Genomic DNA, 21,763 nt, shown 5'->3' on the forward strand with positions numbered 1-21,763 from the left:
GAGTTTGTTGGATGGGTGTGGTGGGCTGAAAATGGCCCCCAGAGACATCAAGTCCTCACCCCTGGAGCCTATATATGGTTCCTTATGTGGAAAGAGGGTCTTTGCAGGGGTGATGACGTTGAGGATCTTGAAAGTGGGGAGATTATCTTGGATTAACTGGGTGTGCCCTAAATGCCATCACACATGTCCTTATAAGAAGGAAGCAGAGCGAGATCGGCCATAAAAGTAGAAGGCCATGTGACCCTGGAAATAAGATGCCTCATGCTGGCTTTGAAGGGGCAGGAAGGGGCCACCAGCCACGAAAGGCAAGGAATGCAGCTCTGGAAGCTGCAGAAGGTAAGGAAGCAGATTCACCTTTAGAGCCTTCAGACATAAGACCTCCAGGGCTGTAAGAGAGTGAATGCGTGTGGTTTTAGGCCAGTTTGTGGACTTCATTACTGTAGCAAAGAGCCAGGGGAAATGGATACAGTGAATATTTGGTGGCAGAGGAAGGGAGGGTGTGCGGGGGGTGAAGGGGAGGGATTGGTGGCCCTGCCCATGTGTGCGATGTCACTGCCTCACTCTTTCTTTATACTCATTACGCTCACGTCCCACAGACCTTCTTTATGTTCCTTGAACATCCCAACCTTGTTTCTGCCTCAGGGCCTTTTCTCCTGCTGTACCTTCTGCCAGGAATGCCCTTCCCTAGATTTCACATGGTTCACACCTTCTGGCCTCAGTATAAACGTTGCCTCCTTAGGGAGGCCTTCTCTGACTCTCCGATCTAGTTTTTTGTTTTTTTTTTTAACCTAACCCCAAGCCATGTTTCTTCAAATCACTATTTCATTTCTTTCATGCATGCGTCACTATCTAAAACGACTGCCTGAATCTACCTGTTTATTATTCATTTCTTGCCTATGAATGGTCAAAGCTCATCAGTGGATCCTCAGTTCTAAGGACAGTATCTGGAGCAGAACAGATGCTCAATAAATATCTGTTGAATGAAAGATGGTAAGACACCCCCTAGTTACATGCAATCTGGGGTGAGTGGTGGCTAGGTGGGCTTATTCCATAGCTCTTCCCCAAAATGAGGGGCTAGGTGCCTATCTAATAAGATGGTGGGGACACAGATGGAAGAGAGTGCAAAGCAAGAGTAGTAGCTCTATAAATAGGACTTCTCTCCCTTCCCAGGAAAGGATGCACTGGGGAAGCCCCTTGTGTTCAAACAGTTAAGGTGAGAATGAAAATTTACACTGATTTTCAGTGTGAAGGCAGTCACTGGAGTCAATGCCAACAGAGTGATCCAAAGCCACAAGGCATGTCCAGTCCAGCCAGGGAGGAGATCCTCTAATGCAGATGGTCCTGAGGTCAATGCTGTCATTGGTTGGTCTGAGATCAGTTCTCCAGGGGTGCTATCTCTCTTAGATAGCACCTTAGGGCCTCAGTTTCCCTTCCAGATGGAGAAAATGCTCCAATGATCCCAGCAACTTGATGGCTAGTGGTTGAGTACACTTGATGGCTAGTGGCCAACAGTGCCATCTATGCCAGTAGAAGCCAAGAGCATGGGCTTCGGGTCAAGTCCTGGCTTTGTTGCTTGCTAGCTATGTGACCTGGCACAAGTGACTGCACATCTCTGAGCCTTGGTTTTCTTATTAGAAAAATGAGGTGCTATGAGGAACAAATGAATTAACTGATGTAAAGACCTTAGCTTGGAGTCAGGCCCACCTGGAGTGCTCAGTATATGTTGACCTGCATAATGGTCACAAAACACAGGCTTGCTACAGGAGACCACCTTTCCCTAATTAAGCTCATTCTCTGGGGTCAAAATTGACTTCTGTGCCTCCAGCCACATTGTCTTGCCTAGTTTCTCTTTAACAGTAGACATCCATAGTGAGATTTCTAGGTAGAACCAAGATAGCACCCTGTGGCCAGTGCCACGTGACCCTGGGCAAACTGCTCCCCCTCTTGGAGTTTCAGTTTCCTGGTCTCTATGGGGAGCCCAGACCACACAACCCACTTAGGGAGCTGAATTCACCCAAGCTCTGAAGAGATGGCTGTTGGGAAGGTACTCTGTCAGTAACCGGCTGCCCTGCAAGTGGAGAGGAAGTCATCAGAGTGCAGGGTGAGGCTGACCGGCTGGTCCAGATGGATGCTGGGCCAGGGACCTTGGCCTCTTTAGAACCCTCCTTCAGGGCAGCAAGCTGAACAATCTGGATATCCTCCGATATGCAGCATTTTAAAGTGACAGCTCCCAAGTGCAGAAGGTCCCAGAAGCCCCCAGATTTCCCTTTCCTATGCTCCCTACACGCAGCTACCACCTGCCAGGCCCACCTTCCCCCTGGGATCAAGGGTGACACTGCGTCTAGACTAAGAAAGCATCACTTCTCCCCACCAACAAAGGGCCAGCATCCCCAAATTACAGGACCAGGGATGCCCCGTGAGGGAGAAGAACTAGATGAAGCAGGAGAATAGGCCTGTATCCAAGAAGAAACAGGGAAGAAAGGAAAGGAGGCTGAGACAGCAGGAGAGTCAAGGGCACTGCTAGAACCAGGAATAGCCTCAGCCTATGCTTGGCCCCCAGAAGCCACAGACTGCTGAACTGACTGGGATGTGGGGCTCCAGGCCTGGTGGGCAGCCGGCCTCACTGTCACCTGGCCATAGAGAAGCCAGGTTGCCATTTCCGATCCCCAGCCTGGATGGGGAAGCCACTGGAAGGATGAGTAATGAGTAATTTCCAGGCAGCCACATGCTCCAAGGAGCTTGAATGCTCCCTGGCCTGCTAGCCCCAAGAGTGACCCCGAAGGCCATTCTGTCCCTGGGCTTCCATTTCCTGACTTGGGATGCTGACACTTAGCACAACACTTATCTCAGCCCCAAGGAGGCAGTTTGGTAATTTCTGAGGGCACTTTTGCAATAACCAAAGTTTTGGTTGTTCCAACAATGGTGAGGGCCCCTGGCATCACAGCGGGAAGGAGGTGGCATCAGGGAGGGTAGATATCCTGCAGTGCAAGGGACAAAGCAACACCAGGAAGAAGGGTCCTGGCTGCCACAAAACTTTTGGACATCCACACAGATAAAAAAGCAAGCTGAAATTCCTGGGCCAAGATCCCAATTTGGTCTTACACATAAACATGGCTTTAAAATATGTTGAAAAAAAAAGAAAAAAATATGTTGAGTTTTCTGTGCATGCTGCCACTGGATAAATTAAAGACAGGACATCAAAAACAAACAAACAAACAAACAAAAAAGACAGGACATCATTTTATTGGGAGTCTGTCACCATTTTGGACAATCACACCATCCTATCACTAAGGCAACACCGCTGGTGACATCTGAGTTGCCAAAATAACACACTTGTGTCAATCTGCATTTGACACTGTCGTGTGTGGACTAATTCTGTGTTTAGGGACAAATATCTGAGCACTGATATATTGAATTATAGCTCCCGTTACTATAAATTACTTTTTTCTTTTAAAGATTTATTTATTTGAGAGAGAAAGAGAGTGAGCACAGGGGGTTGCAGCAGAGGGAGAGGGAGAGAGCAACTCAAGCAGACTCTCTGCTGACCATGGAGCTTGACGTGGGGCTCGATCCCATGACGCTGAGCTGAAACCAAGAGTCAGATACCCTACCGACTGTGCTCCCCAGGTGCCCCTACTACGAATTACTTTTATAGTCTCCTTTACTTTATAGTTAGGGCATGATATTTATTAAAAAAATATAAAGTGTGAGTAGGTTATATGATACATGAACTAGCTCCTGGTTAGTAAAGGGGGCATTTAAAAATCTGTGTTCAAGTGGCGGGGTGAAGGGGTGGGTTTCTGAGTCCAGCACAGGTGTAAGCCACAGAGTCAGGGGAACATGCACTAGATTTAGCTAATACTCATCCATAGAACCATTTACCTTAATGGGGTTCATGGAGGCCTGTCCCTGCCCTGGGCCACTGTCTTCCAAATTGCACCTTCTCCAAAGCAGTGCTTTCTGCTCCTTTTGGTCACTAGAAGGAAGACTGTGATGGATGGTGACAGGTTGAGAGCTCAGGTGCAGCCTCCCAATTTGGGAAAAAAAATCTGCTGGAGGAAACCCCGTGCCAGACAGGTATGCCCTTCCCCCATCCTTGGGGAAATGAAGGCTGCTTTTCTGTGTTGGTATTTGGAGAGGCCCCTCAGGTCTCCTGTTAAAGCCCTTCATATCTGATGACCTCCTCCAAGCCTAGAGTCCTGCACCGGGCTTTCGTGTCCTCGGAAAGGGTCATACCGGCTTTTCAGAGTGGGGGGAGGGACCTTCCAGGGGACGTCTCCATGTCACACATGGAGATTCAGGCTCCTGGGTCTGGGAGGCAGAAATATAGCCCCAGGGAATTCCGATGCTCATGACTCCATGCCCGTCCCGTGCCCAGCCAAGAATCAGAACCAAGTGTATGGAATATAGCCCCCAAGGGGGAAGGCCACGCTTATTCACGGTCATGCTGCTCTTGAGCCTTGGAGAGGAGGAGGCACTTCTGGTGCCTCCCAGAAAACCAGGCCAATGATTGATTCTGGATTTTACAGCTGCTTTAGGATTTAAGTCCATTGAGTGGATTTGGGGGCTGCTGGCTTCCTGGAAGCTATGTCAAGACCATGTCATCTCTATGTGTGTGCCACTGTAGGGGCCCCCGGGAGGTGGCAGCTCTCCTGCGGACTGGGCTGTAGCCGGTGGGGGGTCTCCATGCTAGTCATGGGCTAACCAGACCCCGGATCTCTGCAAGCTGGGACAGACTCGAGGACTGATCCAGGCCCCCAGCTCTGGAAAGGAACGTCAAGACAATAGGGGCTCCCACTCTCAAAGGGCAGTGGGGTGGGGGGACGCCTGGGTGGCTCAGCAGTTGAGCACCTGCCTTTGGCTCAGGGTGTGATCCCGGAGTTCTGGGATCGAGTCCCACATTGGGCTCCCTGCATGAAGCCAGCTTCTCCCTCTGCCTGTGTCTCTGCCTCTCTCTTTCATGAATAAATAAATAAAATCTTTAAAAAAAGGGCAGTGGAGGGCCCTTTGGGGGCTTCTGACAGAGCCTCTACCTTTTCTCTTGGGGTCTTGCTGAAATTCGCTTGGTTTTTGCCCAGGTGTGAGAAGTTAGAAAAGCTTCAGGATGCAATACTTGGCTGAGGTGGGATGCCACAGACCCCACAAAATGGGGGCTGACCTATTAGGAAGGAAGACTGGATCCCATGTGGTTCCTCCACCACTTCAGGCTCACTCCTACCTCCAGACCTTGGCACCTGCCTTTCCCTTTGTCCAGAATGTCTCTCCTCTATTAAGCTTGAAGGTGCCCTTCTTTCCTTTCCTCTGGGTCTTCCAACATCACCTTCCTTGAGGCCTACCCAGCCTCTCCCTCTAAAATTCACCCTCTGCAATACTTCCTGACTCCTTCCCTGTAACATCTCTCTCGTTAGCACATATCACTGATGGCTGGTGTATTTTAACATCTTTGTCTCATTTATTCTTCATTGTCCCCACTACACTGTAATTGGCTCCCCAAGGTCAAGGGGCGCGTCTATATCATTCATTCACAAGGTCAGAGGGTTTGTCTGTTCCATTCATTGCTTCATCCCTGGCGCCCAGAGCAGTGTCTGGCCACGGGAGGTCTCCAATGAACATCTGTTAAATGAATCAGTGCAGGGGCCTGGAGGGTTGCTTCAATCCAGGCTCCTGAGGGGCATCCTGGGCACCTCTACATGCTCTCTGGACCCTCAGGGGTCCTTGGGGAGGGGGTTGGGAAATCTTGGCCTGGGTTTCTGGCCCCACACCTGTGCCTCCTCTGTAGTGGGGCATGGATAAGAAGTAGCAGCTATAGGGTTAGTGCTAATCGAAGATGAGAGTGGAAAGGAATGTCTCTCTTATGTCTCTGGACCCGCTACTTTCTGACACCCGGGCTTAGCTACCAATTTCTTCCAAAGAAGGAGCTAGAATCACCCACTGTGTCACCTGTTTTCTTCCTCCCAAGAAGCAAAAAAAAATTTCAATCTGGCAAATACAGAGGGGCTGGGACCCGGGTCTTCATGTTCTAGCCTTGGATCCTACATAATATGAGCACAACCACTGTTTTGGGGAGTTGGGGCCAGTTCTCTACTTTGATTCCATTCTGTTCCTTTAGAATCTCCCTTGCTCCCAAGTGGCTGTCACAAGGCAAGAGCTGGTTTAGGCTGAGGGTTACCCAGGCTTCTGCTCATCCTCTCTCTCTTCCCAGGACCCTGGCATTCACTCTATGCTGAGGCTGCCATGGACATACCTCTCGCTCACTAGGTGATTTAGGAGAGTCCCTTCCCTCTAAGTCTCAGTCTTCTGCCCCATGAATTGTAGACTGCAAAAATACCCACCTTGAGGGGTTGCTGGAAGACATGACATCAGCTACCATGACTCTCAGCACTGGGTCTCACGGCAAAAGATACAGGCTAGAAGTTATGCCCATTCCAATCTTAAAACTACAGTTTTAAGGGAAAGAGGCAAGAGTGGCCGAGTGGATATGTCTGTGCAGGTGTCTGGAATAGCTCGGGTTGGCTTCTGGGCTCTGATCTGAGTTGCAGTACATGCTTCCATACACCACATAACTGCCCACATGCACGCACACACCTGTAGAGCTTACCTGTCCACCTGGACTTCTGCATCTTTTGTCTCTGCTTTGGAAGGTCCCACTCCATTGATCCCTTTGTTTCCACTGGTGAGAAGACTCAGCACAGGCTCTATCTCTTTGAGCAATTCATTGTTCTGGCTGTCCTGGAGAGCAACCCCGGTACTCTTCTTGGTAGAGTCCTGGCTCGGGGGTCTGGGAGCCAGGCTGTTGGTATTCAAGAGTGAGCTGGCTTGCTGGCCACTGTCTTGGATATGCTGTGGCCCATTGCCAGGACCTGTGGCCCCGTCCGGTGTGTGCTCTTTGCTGGCGGATGACTGGTGAGACAGATCCACAGCTGTGGTGGGGGGACCCAGGGGCCGTGTTACCCGGATGGTCTTGGGGGTCCCATCCCCAGTGAAAGTGGTCTCCAGGTGAGTGGTGAAGCCTTCAGGGCCCCTCAGAATGAGGACTACATGTGTCTCAGAGGCAATGCCCCTGAGCACCTCCAGGGCACTGTCATAGTTCAGGTCCACCAAGGGCTGGCCGTTGACTGCGAGGATGATGTCGCCGGCCTGGATGAGGCCGCTCTGCTCCGCAGCACCCCCCCGAATCAGGTCAGAGATGATCACGGGCGGCTTGCTCACTCGCTCCTTCACCAGGAAGCCCAGACCCCCCACCTTGCGCTTGAAGAGGCGGACAGAAATGACGTTGGGTTGGATTTGCTGAACACTGAACACCTGACTCTCCATGGTGTCTAGGGTCCAAGGGTCTGAAGACTTACACTGTATCAAGCCAAGATGACTTCACCAGGAGGAGCCAGGCTTAATGCCACACTGAGAGGAAGAGCTGGTGCCGCAAAGAGTCTCAACTTTGAGCTGCTCTTGGGCTTTGTCTTCTCTGTCTTTGACGTCAACTTGGCGTCACCCACTCATTGCTGTCTGGCCGTCGGTGGCATGATTTCCTGTGTTGGCCTTCCTCCTTGTTCTCTAGGAAGTGATGGTTGATCAGGCAGGCGTCAGGAGAAGCCGTGGGACGTGTCCCTAAGCAACAGGTCAGGCAGACTGGGGAGGAGAAGCGTCTGGTGGCTGCGTCTAGATGTGTCTCGAGGTGACGCAAGCTACCATGCACTATTCTCTGGGCATCACCAGCTCGTCAGACCTGTGCTGGAGAGAAGGAAAAGGGAGGGGGTGAAGTTACAAAAAGAGAGATTGATGTGGATGCCCAATGCCACCGTCAAAACCGAGATGGGAAATGCAGCCAACTGAGAAGTCTAGCCATGAGACCCTGGAGTTTGGAAGCCAACCTCGAAATGAAATCCTTCCTCCTCAAGGGGAGGGGGCACCTTCCCTGTTAGCTGCAAATTGCCTGGTTTCACCTCCCATGATCAAAGGCCTCTGAAACCAAGGGAACCACTGACAGCCTAGAAATCAAAAGGCAAGAATCACAATCTCATCTCATCTCTTTCCCGTCCTGAGAGGCCACCATTCCAGCTTGTCATGTGGCCTTTGGCTCTCGGCATTTTACGAACATTTTCCACTAACAGGTCAGGAGCTCAGCCAGCACAGATCTTTGAACTCTCTGTCCTGGCCACTCCCAAAGTCCTCACAACAAACCCACTGGAAGGGGAATCCTGACAATGGGGTCAACTGGCCTTTCTGACCATTTTTGTAAATATCGACCTGTTCCAGGCTCAAGAGGACAGATGTGGCCACATTACAAACCATCATAAAGCCAATCTGATGTAATAAACACCAAAGACATGGATTCCACACAAAACTTTAGAGAACATCTGTACTCTACAACCTGAAACCCTAACGGGGAAATACTAAGGAGAGCAGACTGTGTACCCCTAGGATTAGCACAAGTGTACAGCAGGTGCTCAATGAGTATTTGTTGAATGAAGAAAAATCCCAAATGATTAAACACAGCCGACACTTATTGAACATGTAGGCTCCTAACGTATATATCTTTCTTCCTCCTTTGATCCTCATGGTTACCCTTCAATAGATGAGAAGCTTGGGAAGGGGCTTAGTTAGTTGTCCAAAATCACACAGAAATGATGGTTAAGAGAGGCTTTGAACTCAGGTCTGCCCCACTCCTGAGCCGAGCTTTTAAACTTACAGTCTAATTGAAGAAACTTCATATTCTGGTTATTTTCTCAACTTCCACCAGCTTCCCCAGGCTCGGAGAAACAGGGTATGCTTGGGGTACCAAAGGGCAACAGGGGGCCCCGTTGGGCATGCTGCAGCCCAGGGGAGGTGCATGCATCTGTAGCAAGCACACAGCAGGCAGCTATGTAAGTGTGTCCTACAGGTCTGGGTTGGAGCAGGTGATCTGTGGATTATGGGTGGAGTCAGGGGCAGGTGGGAGCAGCAAAGAACCCCTCCATCTTTCTCTGTCCCCCAGTTCAAGTCCTGGTTCCAGCTCTACCCCTTCCCTTCCCTGCTGGCATCCTCACCATGCTTAGCGCAAGGAGGGAGCCCCCATCTGCCACTACTAACAAAGTGACACTCACTCCCTCATTTCCCTTTTAGTGAATTCTCGGGGTCATCCGGGGGCTGAGGCAGCTGACAAGCTCCCACTGCCTCTGTGAGCAGGAGATGGGTAGAGACATCCCCTCCCCCCAAGAAGGAGGTGCCACTTCCTGGATCCCCTCAAGGCGGGGCGGTTAGTAAGTCAGCCTCCCCTTTTGCAGCTTGTATTATGTAACTCTGCCAGCCCCTGTGTGGGTGAGGGAATAATGAATACCCAGGCCCAGCCCAGGCTGCGTTCTCCATCTGGCGTCGCTGTATGTGTGTGTTTCTCTCTGTGTATTCATGCATTGCCCTCATGCTGTGTCATTTCTCTGCTGTGTGTGTGAGCGTGTGTTTCTTGAACGTCGACCGGCTGAATGTCTTTCAGCATCTTGCTGCTGGGGTTCTGATTTGCAGAGAAAACCATCCAGAATCTCTGTGTCTTTCCTCACGGGGCAAGATCGGTCCTCCCCTCACTCCCTTACTTCCTTAACTCTCCCCAAGCCTCATTTCTTCTGGGTACTGAATCCACGATGTTCATTGTTGAGCTGGAGGCAGAGATAGCTGGGACCTCCAGAGCTCTTAGGTGTCCAAGTTTGGCAGTGGACTCTGTTTTTTAATTAAGGAAGGGACTTGTAGGTGAGCTTCTGGGAAGGCAAAGCTTCCAAGTGCTTTTCTTACACTTCTGGCTTGGGCCAAACCCTAAAGAGGACAGAGCCTGGGCTTGGCTTAAGGAAAAAGAAAAAGAATGAAGTGATCCATAAACCTTCCCAGCCTTGCTCAGCTTTTTCTCTTTCTCAGTTGGTTTCCAAATCAAGGAGGGCTGTTGGCTGGTGCTTGGGAAATTGGGGTGATGTTTCTCAGACTTTGGCCTTAGAAAGGGAACTTGATCTTTGGAAGGAACTGGAAAGAGGCTAGGCTTGGGGGAAACAGGGATATTCAGTGTCTGCCAGCAGAGAGAGAGAGAGAGAGAGAGAGGGAGAGAGAGAGAAGAGAGCGCACAACAAGCCCTGTGTCTCAGCCAGCAGATTCTGAGCACTTGCCAGGCTCTACCTTAATCTTAATAACCATTCCACAACACTTTATCTCCCTCCTTTTCCTTCCCAGAGCACATCCTCATCTGCTGCCATGTTTTTATCCTCACTCTCACCAAAGTCAAGTTCAAATATCCCCATTTTACAGATAAATAAATTAAGGTGCTCTAGGAAGACCCGCTTGTCCTAGCTGGTGAATGTCTAGTGTCCAGTAGGCTCCTGGATCAGTGGGGTGGCTGACAATGCCTCTGCCCCAGGGAAGATTTTTAAGGCCCCTTCTGGCTCTGTGTGTTTCTGGGTGAGTTCCTTATTTTCTTGGAATTTCTATCTCCTCAGCTGTAAAATGGAGCTGTTAAGTGGTTACCTCTACCCTGGGTAACCAAAAGGATTAATTACAATGGTGAATGCAGGGTACCCAGCAATGTCACACAGCAAATGCCCAGAAGAAATGGCTTCCTGTTATTGTTATATCATATATAACAATTCAGGCTTCTTGGCTTTTAATGTTAATTTTCTATACCATCACAGTTTCACCAAAAGGTAGTTCATGTGCCATCTAGAGGGGGCCCTTTGCTGGAAATCTGGTGGAGTCTGGCACGGGTCGTGGAATGGGGCTCTGAGCACAGGGAGCCGGGTGCAGGGCAGCGCGTCCTGCCAAGCCAGCCCCCGCCCTGTGGAGCTGTGATTTTAAACAAATCACATGCATGCACTCCAGCGTACATACCATGGAAACAATACTTGGACCTGGGCCTCATTTGAGTAGTTCAGTGGTTTCGGGTGTATTTATTTCATTTACCTTGCTGCGAGGAAATTAGTGGCTGACTTTCGGGACAATTGCCAGAGACAAGGAGGGAGCCAAAATAGGCCAGCGTCTGCTACTACTATCTCACCGTGCGACCTTGGGCAAGCCACTTCCTATTCTGGGCTGCCTTTGTGCAACCAGAGCGGTGGGGATGGCAGCAGTTTCTGGTAATGGAGAGTTTCCAGAGTGCCGAGCATGGCGCCGAGCCCTCTGCATGGCTGTCTTATTTGATTGTGGCAGAGACTGTATGGAGAAACTCCTAGCCCCACCTTACCCATGGGCGAGGTGAGTGGGGTTCAGAGAAGTGAAACTGGTGGGTCTATCAAGTGGATTCTGAGTCCTCATAACGGGGTCGACCAATCCTAATACCCACAACCTGCCTCATTTCTTTTCCTCCCCAAAGCACATCCTCATTGGCTCCATATTTTTCATCCTCACTCTGATTAGGGTCACATTTGATGGTCCCCATTGTATAGATGGTGAGATTAAGCTGCTTTTTGTCCATGACTGTCCATTTTTAGTACTGAAAGTCAGAGGACATTAGGGGAGGGGAGCTGCTGAGATCATCCAACTCAACTTCCATTAAAAAATGAGGAAACAGGGGTGCCTGGGTGGCTCAGATGGTTGGGTGTCTGCCCTTTGGCTCAGGTCATGATCTCCAGGTCCTGGGATCGAACCCCACGTCAGGTTCCCTGCTCAGCGGGGAGTCTGCTTCTCCCTCTCCCTCTGCCTCTCCCATGGCTTGTGCTCTCTCTTTCTTAAATGAATAAACAAAAAATCTTTTTAAAAAATGAGGAAGCAGAGGCCTAGAGAGCCAAGGGGTTCATTCAACATGATCAGCGATAGCTGGGGGCGGGGGGGGGGGCGGGAATCTAGGGCTATGCTCTCTAGTAGGGCAGCCACTAGCTACATGTGGCTACTGAACTCCTTAACTGTGTCTGGTTCCATTAAGATCTGCTGTAAGAGCAAACACACATTGGGTTTCAAAGGCTAGTTTGAAAAAAAGAACATAGAATAGCTCAATAATTTTTCAATATCGGTTACATGTTGAACTGGTAATGTTTGGGATCTACTGGGTTAAATAAAATTATTATGAAAATTAATGTCACCTGTGGCATTTTAAACTCTTTTTAAAAGTGACTACTGTACAGTAAAAAAAAAAAATCACACTTCTGGACCACATTGTATTGCCATTGGGCGGTGCAGGTCTGGAGTCTGACCTCCTCTCTGTATCCCACTGTCCCTTGGGCCCCCTTGAGAATATACTGGTAACTTCACCAGAGAAGATAATACTTCTTTCTAAAGAAACCAGAAAAATGACACAGGGTTAGCAAAGATCTTGCCACTTTTTGAGGTTGACCTCTGAGAATACGTGTGATGGGGATGGGGTAAGGGAGAGAATCCACCTAGAACTACGTGAAGGGAGAGGTAATAGGATGTCCCTTGGGCTAATAGTAGAGTGTGCAATATCCTGTTGTCCGAAGGTCATTTGAAGTCTAACCTATGTATATAATGAATGTTTAGTTAAAAAGAATGAGGCAGATCTCTATTTATAGGTACGATATGAGTTCCAAGATACAAAAATACATGTAAATTCTGCACATGTAAATGCAGAGAATACTCTGGAAGGAATGGGTATCATTGGTTGCAATTTACAAGGAATATGAGAAATCACAAGTAGGAGAAAAACATACTTTGCACTGTCTACCTTATTTTTCTATTTGAATATCACTTAAATGATGTTTTTAATTACATGTGTATTACCTTTTAAATGAATAATATTGAAGAAAACAACACTCAGCCTGTGAACTCCTGGGTGTTTTCTGTTTGCACACTCACAAAATCTCTGATGGAGTTACAGCTCCATTTCCCATCTCCCTCCTATCTCATTTAGAAACAAATTCCAAGTCTTGGTGTCTCAAAAACAAAACAAAATACCGCCACCCTCAACACAAACAAAAGACCCACACCGTAACCCAACTGTGTTCTTTAAAAAAAAAAACAAAACAAAACACGACAAAGCAACCAACTTCTTTACATCTCCCAAACTGCTAATTTGCAGTCTTTCCCCAGAGAGAACACCACCCGGGAATCAAGCTGACGAGCTTTCTCCCACGCTGGCAAATCATAGCTACAAACTTGCCAACCTCTGCACATCAGGGGGGTCAGTTGGTGTTCTGTGTTTTGGGGATCCCAGATACAGGGGCACCCTGGCCCCACCGGGTACCCCAGACATGTAACTCCCCCACTTTCATGGGTATGGTTTGCTGATGATACCTTGATCTTTCTAGATCTAATGCCCACACCCCATGAGCATAATTCAGAGTTAGTAGAATGAGTATTCATGGGTATTTCCAGTTTGACAGTATACCTTGTCGTGAGGCTTTGGGAAAGCCTCCCTCTCTCACACTGCTGTTTTGTACTACCTCTTTGAGCGGCAGTTTGACAGTATCTACCCTAATATTTAAAATACACAGATACTTGTCCCAGCAATTCAATTTTTAGGACTTTCTCCTGCAGATAAACTAGAAGGAACATCCTTACTTGCACACACACAGATATACACATGCCTCTTCCTTGCAGGGCTGTTCAGAATATCAACAGAGTAAATAAACAATGGCACGTATCTACAATGGGAGCCTGTGCAGGCAGGACATAAGAGGGGATTAGATCTAAAAGGACCAATGGGGAATGGTCTTCAAGATACACTGTTATACCTTACAAAGTGGAGAGCATTGGCATATAAATATATTTACACATCCATCCTATGTGTTCATTCCCACTTCCATATAAGTTCAGAGATGCATTGAGAATCTCTGGAAAAACATCCAAGATACTGGTAACAGTGCCTGGTTCTGGAGAGGGGACCGGAAGGCCTGGGGTGGGATGGGAGGAAAGCTTACTTTTTATTGTATATTCTTTTTTTTGGTATGTTCCTTTGTACTTATTTATTCATCTTTTACTATGTTTATGTATCATATATTAAAAAAGATCACAGTCTTTGAAGTCAGACTGTCTTAAATGTGTACTCTAGCTTCTCCACTTGGCTTTGTGGTGGTGGGTGGGCAAGGTGCTTACCCTCTCTGAGCCATAGTTCCTGAATCTATAAAATGGGAATGATAATAGCATCTCTTCAGGGTATCTTTGAAGATGGAACAATAGTTGATATTAACTGAGTTCTTACAATATGCCATACACTATGGTAAGTGCCCAACAGATGAACCCTCTTCCCACTACAATTATGAATAACTCTCACACAAGCAGCCATTATCCTATTGGTCTTCTATGCTGTCAAGTGGACATATGTTGCTTAAAGCACTCTGCTGAAGAACCAAGAGAAAGCTGCAGACACATAGATTGGTCTTACTTTTTCAGCAGAGTAGGTGCCTGTCACCGTGTCCTTGGAACACCAAAGGAGCAGGATTCGGCATGTTAGGGCATGGAACTCAAGAGAAGCAGCCAGAAACTCAGGCCCTGGACCCTGGTGGTGAGTCAACACCACTGGGGCAGGACAGGGATGTCATGGGTCCAGTCCATCATCAGTAGAGAGCCACAGGGCTGTTATCCCCATGTTGGAACAGGTCTGGGGTATTATAGAGTTTTTATTTTATCTTCATTTTGCAAGGCTCATTTTTATGAGTGAGTTCAGCCATCTGTAGAGCACTATATCCATCATTGAGACAGAATACTCCAGAGTTTGGGGCTAAGGTAATTAAATTCCTCCCATCACCCCTCAGTGGCACAAAAATTCACAGAGATGCACGTCTCCTCTCCCCCTTCCCCCTGTGCACCAGACATCCTCCACTGCTGGAGGTGTCACGTAGTGGTCAAAGGCATGAGCATTAGAGCCACAAGACAAGGGTTTGCAACCCACGTCTACCACCTCTTAGCCTCAGATTAGTCATCTATAAAATGGGAACAATGGGAAAACAGGAACAACCTTTAAGGTAGAAACCAATATATTACATGGGAGAATTCAATGGGAGTACATTTGATGGGTTAATCTATGCAAAATGTGTGGCACTGCTAAACTTCTCTTTTTAGAGTCTCTTTAGATTGTATCAAGGAAAATGAATTATCCTGGGCCAGATATGTGAACATCATCACAGCCAAGAGGATGGCCTCATTACTGTAAAAATGAAACACTGCCATTGGTCTCTGAAACACTTATTAGGAATCATTGCAAAAAGTCAGTGCATATTTCATATGCCAATTAACCTTCCCCTCTTTTCCTCTTTCTTTCTCCCCTCCCTTTCTCTCCTTCCCTTCCTCTCTTCCTTCATTTTCCCCCCCATTCATACTGTCCATTTGCTCCTTATAAATGCTTATACAGCTCCCACCTGGGCCAACAAGAAGCTGGACACTGGAAATGGAGGGATAGATAAGACAGACAGCTTTCCTGCCCTCGGAGCATACTGCCGGGGGAAGGGAGAAAGAAGGTGGTGGAGAGAGATATTAGTGACAAATGCAGTGAGTAGAACAAAGTGGAAATATAGGGTGTTAACAGGGGCATGGATAGGACATCTAACAGTCTCAGTGGTAGGTGGGCAGGGAAGGCTTCCTGGAGGAAGAGTCAGCATGCAGAGTTAGCCAGATTAAAGGGGAGAGTGGTTGAAGGGAGGGGTGGAGGAGAGAAGGCAGTCAGAAGGGAGAGAACAGGCATCTGAGGGACTCCCCTATGCCCTCTCCACTGTGGCAGGAGAAGCAAGCCAATGTCTTATAAAGCTGGAGAGATCTTCAGAAGCTGGATCATGCAGCTCTTTTGAGAGCCAAGTTAAAGATTTTGGACCTTATCCTTACAGTGATGACAAGCACTGGAGAGTTTTGAGGAGAGAAGTTCTGTGGTCAGATTTAGATTTAGAAAGATCACTCCAGCTGCAGCATGGAGAATGGGTGGGGAGGAGGCAAGGCTGGCTATGGGGAGCCCAGTTAGGAGGCTGTTGCAGGCCAGAGATGAGAAATGACCATGGTTAGCATAGTGAAGGGAGGAAGGGGGGAAGTGGGTAGGTTTAAGAGATATTTAGGAGGTTGGGTCAACAGGATGTGGTAACTGAGTGCATGGAGGGGGCAAAGGAGAGAGAGGTGTCCATGGTGACTTCCCAGCTTCTGGCTTCTACAAGTAGATGGATCATGATGCCATTTCCTGGCTAAGAGAGCACAGGAGGGCAGGGTAAAAATAGGGCAAAAGAAAGGATAAGAATGAATGAGACTAATTTGATAAAACTGTCCTTCCTGAGTAATAATAAATAATTTAACTGCGGTCTAGTATACTGCAAGAGTCAACATTTCCTGATAGCATTATTTCCATAATTCTGAGAATGAAGGGAGGGGTTACAGAAAATATACACTTGATTTGGCTCATTCCCCAGCTATTTGATTTGGGGCAAGTCATTAAGCACTTTAAATGTTAATTTCTTTTGCAAAATTGAAAATGTAATAACAACCACTTATAGGGGTTTTGTGAAGATTCAATAAGACAGGTGCTGTGAAGAGCACTTTATAAACCATGACTGTCAACTGTTGTAGCAATAAGTCTGTATTTCAAGGGGGACATCAAGAATGATACCCTTCAGATTGCTGCTCAGTGTTAACTTGAGACTCAACCAAGTTTCTCCTCTCATGCTTGGCATACTTGGGTGTCCCTGGTGCAGGGAAACTGGGTTAGGCAAAAGGTACCCATAGAAGGAAAAAGAAGTAAGAATGGTTATTTTTAAGGGATGAGTGATAATATCTGCTCCTTTAACTTGGAAATTCCCTGCAGATAGATCACAGTATCCATGTAGATCCCAATCAGTTACAGATGAATTTCAGCAAAGAGAAAATACATTAAATAGAAAACACAAACTACAATGCTGAGAATAACACCACAAGATGGATCAGCAAAAACAATAAATGTAAACGGGTTAAACTTGAATAAAAGATCAAGACTCTCAGGTTGACTAAATGCATTTTCAGTTGCTTTATATCAGCATGGATGTGGGGACAAGGGTGAAGGACAGGAGGAAAAACAGCTTGCACAGGCAGGTATGGGTTTGATGTACATTTGCATAGGGAGCATAGGTCTGCTTTGATTTGAAAGATATAATTCACTCTCTTCTTAAAATATGTTAGCACCTGATCAGGACAAAATAAATATTTACTGAATAAATGATCAGTTATCCACAGCAATTTCTTTCATTTAATTTTTATTAATCAGGTTGAACTATACTAAACTAGCAGTTTTGCAAATGACCAAATTCACCATTGTCTTATAGTTCAACCTCATATTTTGAATATTTATATATGTAAACACTTCATTGAATTATCTAATTTCATCCTTGCAACATCTATATGAAGGTCATGATTTTGCTATTCCCATTTTATTGATGTTGAAACTGAGGCTCAAAGAGGTTAATTACATCATAGAAGTTTATCCAGCTAGTGTCAGTGACAGGGATTCAAACCAAGTTTGAGCTCAAAGTCTCCGCTTTTTATTTTTTACTTACTAAACTCTTTTACTATCTCCAGTAAATTTTAGCCTCATCTTTTCTAAGCAGATAATTATATCATCTATAAATAATGATAGTTCAAAGTCTTTGCTGTTGCCATTTTCCAAATACTAATATGTATTTTTATTTCATTTGGCTGGAATCACCACTTATAATGTTAGTAATTGGTGGCTGACATGGACTGTAGGGCTTTCTATTTCAATTGCTCATAATACGGCATCTATGGACCTGCAGCAGGGATTGGGGATTCCTGACAATTCTGGAATTGTGTGCACAACTTTTGTGTCTGTGCATATGCATGTTTTATATGAGGAGATAGTCCATAATATGATTTTCTAAGCACTCCATGACTCAGTAACCAGTAAGAGTAGAAGTCACTAGATTAACTCTACATTTTACAGATGAGAAGTTCAAGGCTTACAGATAGGGAAGGGTTTGCCAAAGGTTCTTACAGATTGAGTCAGAGCCAGGATCCTGTTCTCTTGCGTGATTTCTTCTCAAATTCAAGTTACAGGCTCATTTTCTTTGTTTCTTCCATGAAATTAGGAAATTTACTCAGGGTCCTATATTTGACAGTAATGCTAATCTTAGGATGTAAGATGCAGCCTTCTTTGTAGATGCCCTTTACGTCTATTATACTGTTTCTTGATTGTTCAAAATAAGCCCAAGCCATCAAGTATGTCCACATTCATCCCTTCCTGGTGAACTACCACCAATTATCATCTGCCTATCCAGGACTGATAACATGGGGTGTAAAGATATCACAACAGGTGAAGGGAGGGGGAAAATCATCACAAAAGCTGTGCATGCAATTCCAGTTTTTCAGGTTTCCTAGAGCCCTGTAGGGGCCCACAGACCCCATATTAGTTGCTTGTCAAAGTAAATGTTTAAAAGATCAAATTTATAATTAGGATAAAAACCTGATTATATGTTTTTTAGTACTGATTAACAGAGCTATAAAAACAATGTACTTTTTAAAATAAAATAAAAGTAAGGATCATAGTATAACAGATCCTGGCCACAACTCCTTCATTTTTCTCAGCTTTTACCGAGTAACGACTTTGTTCCAAAAACATATCATCCTAAATGAACTATGAAATTGTATGCTCTTTGAAGATAGGGATCATGGCTTTCTGGTTTACTGTTGTACCCCTGGTGCACAGCAGGTTGGTTGGCACATAATAGGTGCTCAGTAAATCAGAGTCTCAATCTCTTGAGTCCACAGCTATTGAATGAAGTAGCCCAGATGGGAGGTGAGAGGGAGCAGTGGGGACCAGTAGAGAACTGGACCATCGTGCCACATCCAGAGCACTATTGGCAAGGCGAGTATTGGCTCACTTCCTGTCAAGCAGCTGTGATAAGATGGCCCATTACAAATTAAAGAACAAATAAATGAAACTTCACACACTCAGGTAAAAACACCTGGATTCAGAAAAAGGAGAGGTAAAAGAGGGGGGCGTGTCTCGATGTAGTTTGTAAAATCACCCGTGACGGACATGGTCTAGTGCCTGTTATACAAGGTGTGGTCCATGGACCAGCAGTCATAACCTGGGAGCTGGTTAGGAATACAGAGCCCCAGCCCTATGAATCTGACTCTGCATTTTCAGAAAAACCCCAGGGGATTAGTGTACACATTATGGCTTGAGAAACATTGGTCAAGTTTGCCTCTGAATGCCTATGTTACTTTTTTGCAGTCCATGAAGCTTCAAGCAGAACACGTGAGTCAAGGGAGCAATAATATTAGGTTGAACCAAGTAAAATTGCAGATATCCAATGATTTTGTGACCTGCAAAAATGGCAGTCGCAAACGAAATTTCATTTCCACCTAAACTATAAACTGTTCTGCACAAAAGTGCTTTAGATTCAGGATATCACTGTTTCAAAAAGTCTCCAGTCAGATGCTATGAACAACAGCCCGTAGGCACGACACAGGAGTTTTGTTTGGTTAATACAGCTAAAAAAATTTTTTTTCATGTTGTTTACCACCACGTGAAAACTGGAAATTTCATGTGAAATGCAAATTTTGGTTTTCTTGGAACACTGGAAGGCACATTAAGACTGGCTCTGGGGATCCCTGGGTGGCGCAGTGGTTTGGCGCCTGCCTTTGGCCCAGGGCGCGATCCTGGAGACCTGGGATCGAATCCCACGTCGGGCTCCCGGTGCATGGAGCCTGCTTCTCCCTCCTCCTGTGTCTCTGCCTCTCTCTCTCTCTCTGATGACTATCATAAAAAAAAAAAAAGACTGACTCTGTATTCCAGAAAGTCAGCAAACAGCTGGAGTAGTAGATGGTGTGGCCCCTTTAGATAGGGAATGAGCTCTCCAGTTCCTCTTGGCCCCCATGTAGCTTCCTTCACTCATTTGTTTCTTGCCAGGACCCCGTAGGTGTTTATTTGACTATGAGGACCCTTGTTATGTAGTGAATTTTAAAGGAAAACAAGGAAGGTCATCTTTAGAAGCTGCTCAGTGGAAGGACAGATGTGCTTAGTGACTTGGGTCCTGCCATAGATGCCCTTGGCTGATCCGGGTGTTCGACTGATGCCCACCTTCCTGAGAGCATCTGTTCCAGCCTTTGCCCTATGGCTGATGCTCACTCTGCCCTCATTTTCCTTGGGTTAAAGCTACTGAGAGTGGTAGAGCAATTCACATAATAGTCATCCTTAATTCCATAGCTGCTTCTTCTCTCAACTTGGTTTATAAAAACCCCTTCCCGGAGTGACGCCCTTCTCTGTAAATGGAGCTTTTACTTTGGATGTCAAACCAGTCTGCCTACTTATTCCAACAAGAGCTGAATGGTAACCAGCTTCCCTTCTTCATTTACAGGGAATACGCCATCCAAGACCCCATTCATTTTCCTTAGGGACTCTACTTTGGGGTGACATGAACCTGCTGGCTCTTCAACTCCTATTGTGCCAGTATGGTAAGCCCCTAGAAGACACCCCTCCCTCAGCCCTGAGTGATACATTCTCACCTGATTTGGCCTCACTGAATAGAGCTCTGCAAACCTCCCCCTGCAGTAAAATCATAGAGAAAAGAGAATGATGCCACCATAAGTAGCATCTAAGCTGACATCACAGAAGTGGGAAGGAAGGCTTATGGGGGATTGTCATGGTTAAGATGGTAGGTCCTGGGTTCAAATGCTGACTCTGCCATTTACTGACTGACTAGCCTTGGGTAAGACATTTAGCAACTCTATGTCTCTGGTTCCTCAGCTGTAAAATGGCAAATAATAGTAGTTACTCTGGAAGGCTCTTAGGAAGATTACATAAAATGACGTCATGGTTCCCCAGCTGGTCTTGCCACCGTCATATCTTTGTGCCATTACCTGTATCTCATCCTATGCTATCATCTGCTTACAATTTTTCCTTAGAGCGGACTCACTTTCTACCTTAAATACTTACTAAAGCCTCATCCAAAGGAACAACATCCATGAAATCATTGTACAAAGGGGCAGCTACGTTTTTCTATTATTGATCCAAACAAAGATTTAACATGCAAATAAAAAAAAAGTGGATACTATCTTGTTCCAAACATGAGAAAAGCATTGAACAAACTCAAAGTGAGGGATATTCTCCAAAGAAACCCACCAGTAATCTTCACAAGTGTCAAAGTCAGGAGAGACAGGCTGTGTGACAACCTGTCACAGGTCAGAAGAAACTAAAGGAAAATGACCACTAAAAGTATATGGGATTCTGGACAAACTTCAGGAACAGAAAATGGCCATTCATGGGAAAAGTGAAATTCAAATAAGGTCTGTAGTTTAGTTAATAATTGTACTAAAACTATGTATGACGTTAACATTAGGGGGAGCTGGATAAAGGGGTATAATGAGACTTGTTGCACTATTTGGCAATATTTCTGTAAGTCTAAAATTATTTCAAAGTTAAAAAATTTAAAACATGAGTAGAAGATAAGCAGTCTCTCCCCATCTCCCTCCAGCGCCTGGCAATCCCTTTTTGATTCTGTGGATTTGCCTATTCCAAGCATTTCGTATAAATGGAATCCTAGAATATGTGGCCTATTGTGCCTGGTTTCTCTCACTTAGCATACTGTGTTCAAGGATCATCTACATTGTAGTACGCATCAGTAAGTCATTCCTTTTTATAGCTGAGTATTATTCCATTGTATGGATATTTGGGCCACACTGTGTTTATCTGTTGATGGACATTTGGGTTGTTTCCACCTGTTGACTATGACGAGTTATGCTGCTGTGAACATTCATGTACAAGTTTTTGCCTGAACACTTGTTTTCAATTTTTAGTGGGGATAACGCTTTCCACTGGGGTGATGTAATGCTTTGGAGCTGGATAGAAGTGATGGCTGTAAAACCTGGTGGATGTCTTCAATGCCACTAAATTGTATAC

General features: G+C 46.2%; 1 protein-coding gene across 3 annotated transcripts in view; it reads right to left on the reverse strand.

The window, feature by feature from the left end:
• Positions 1 to 21,763, reverse strand: part of NOS1 (nitric oxide synthase 1) — a 180,049-nt gene that overhangs the window by 81,727 nt on the left and 76,559 nt on the right. For all 3 annotated transcript variants that reach the window (XM_072802686.1, XM_072802687.1, XM_072802685.1), the window contains exon 2: positions 6,599 to 7,728. In XM_072802686.1, the coding sequence (XP_072658787.1) occupies positions 6,599 to 7,314 (716 nt within the window). In that variant the 5' untranslated portion in view covers positions 7,315 to 7,728. The remainder of the gene's footprint in view (positions 1 to 6,598; positions 7,729 to 21,763) is intronic.

Source organism: Canis lupus, chromosome 27, assembly GCF_048164855.1.
Source record: "Canis lupus baileyi chromosome 27, mCanLup2.hap1, whole genome shotgun sequence".
NCBI classification, from domain to species: Eukaryota; Metazoa; Chordata; class Mammalia; order Carnivora; family Canidae; genus Canis; species Canis lupus.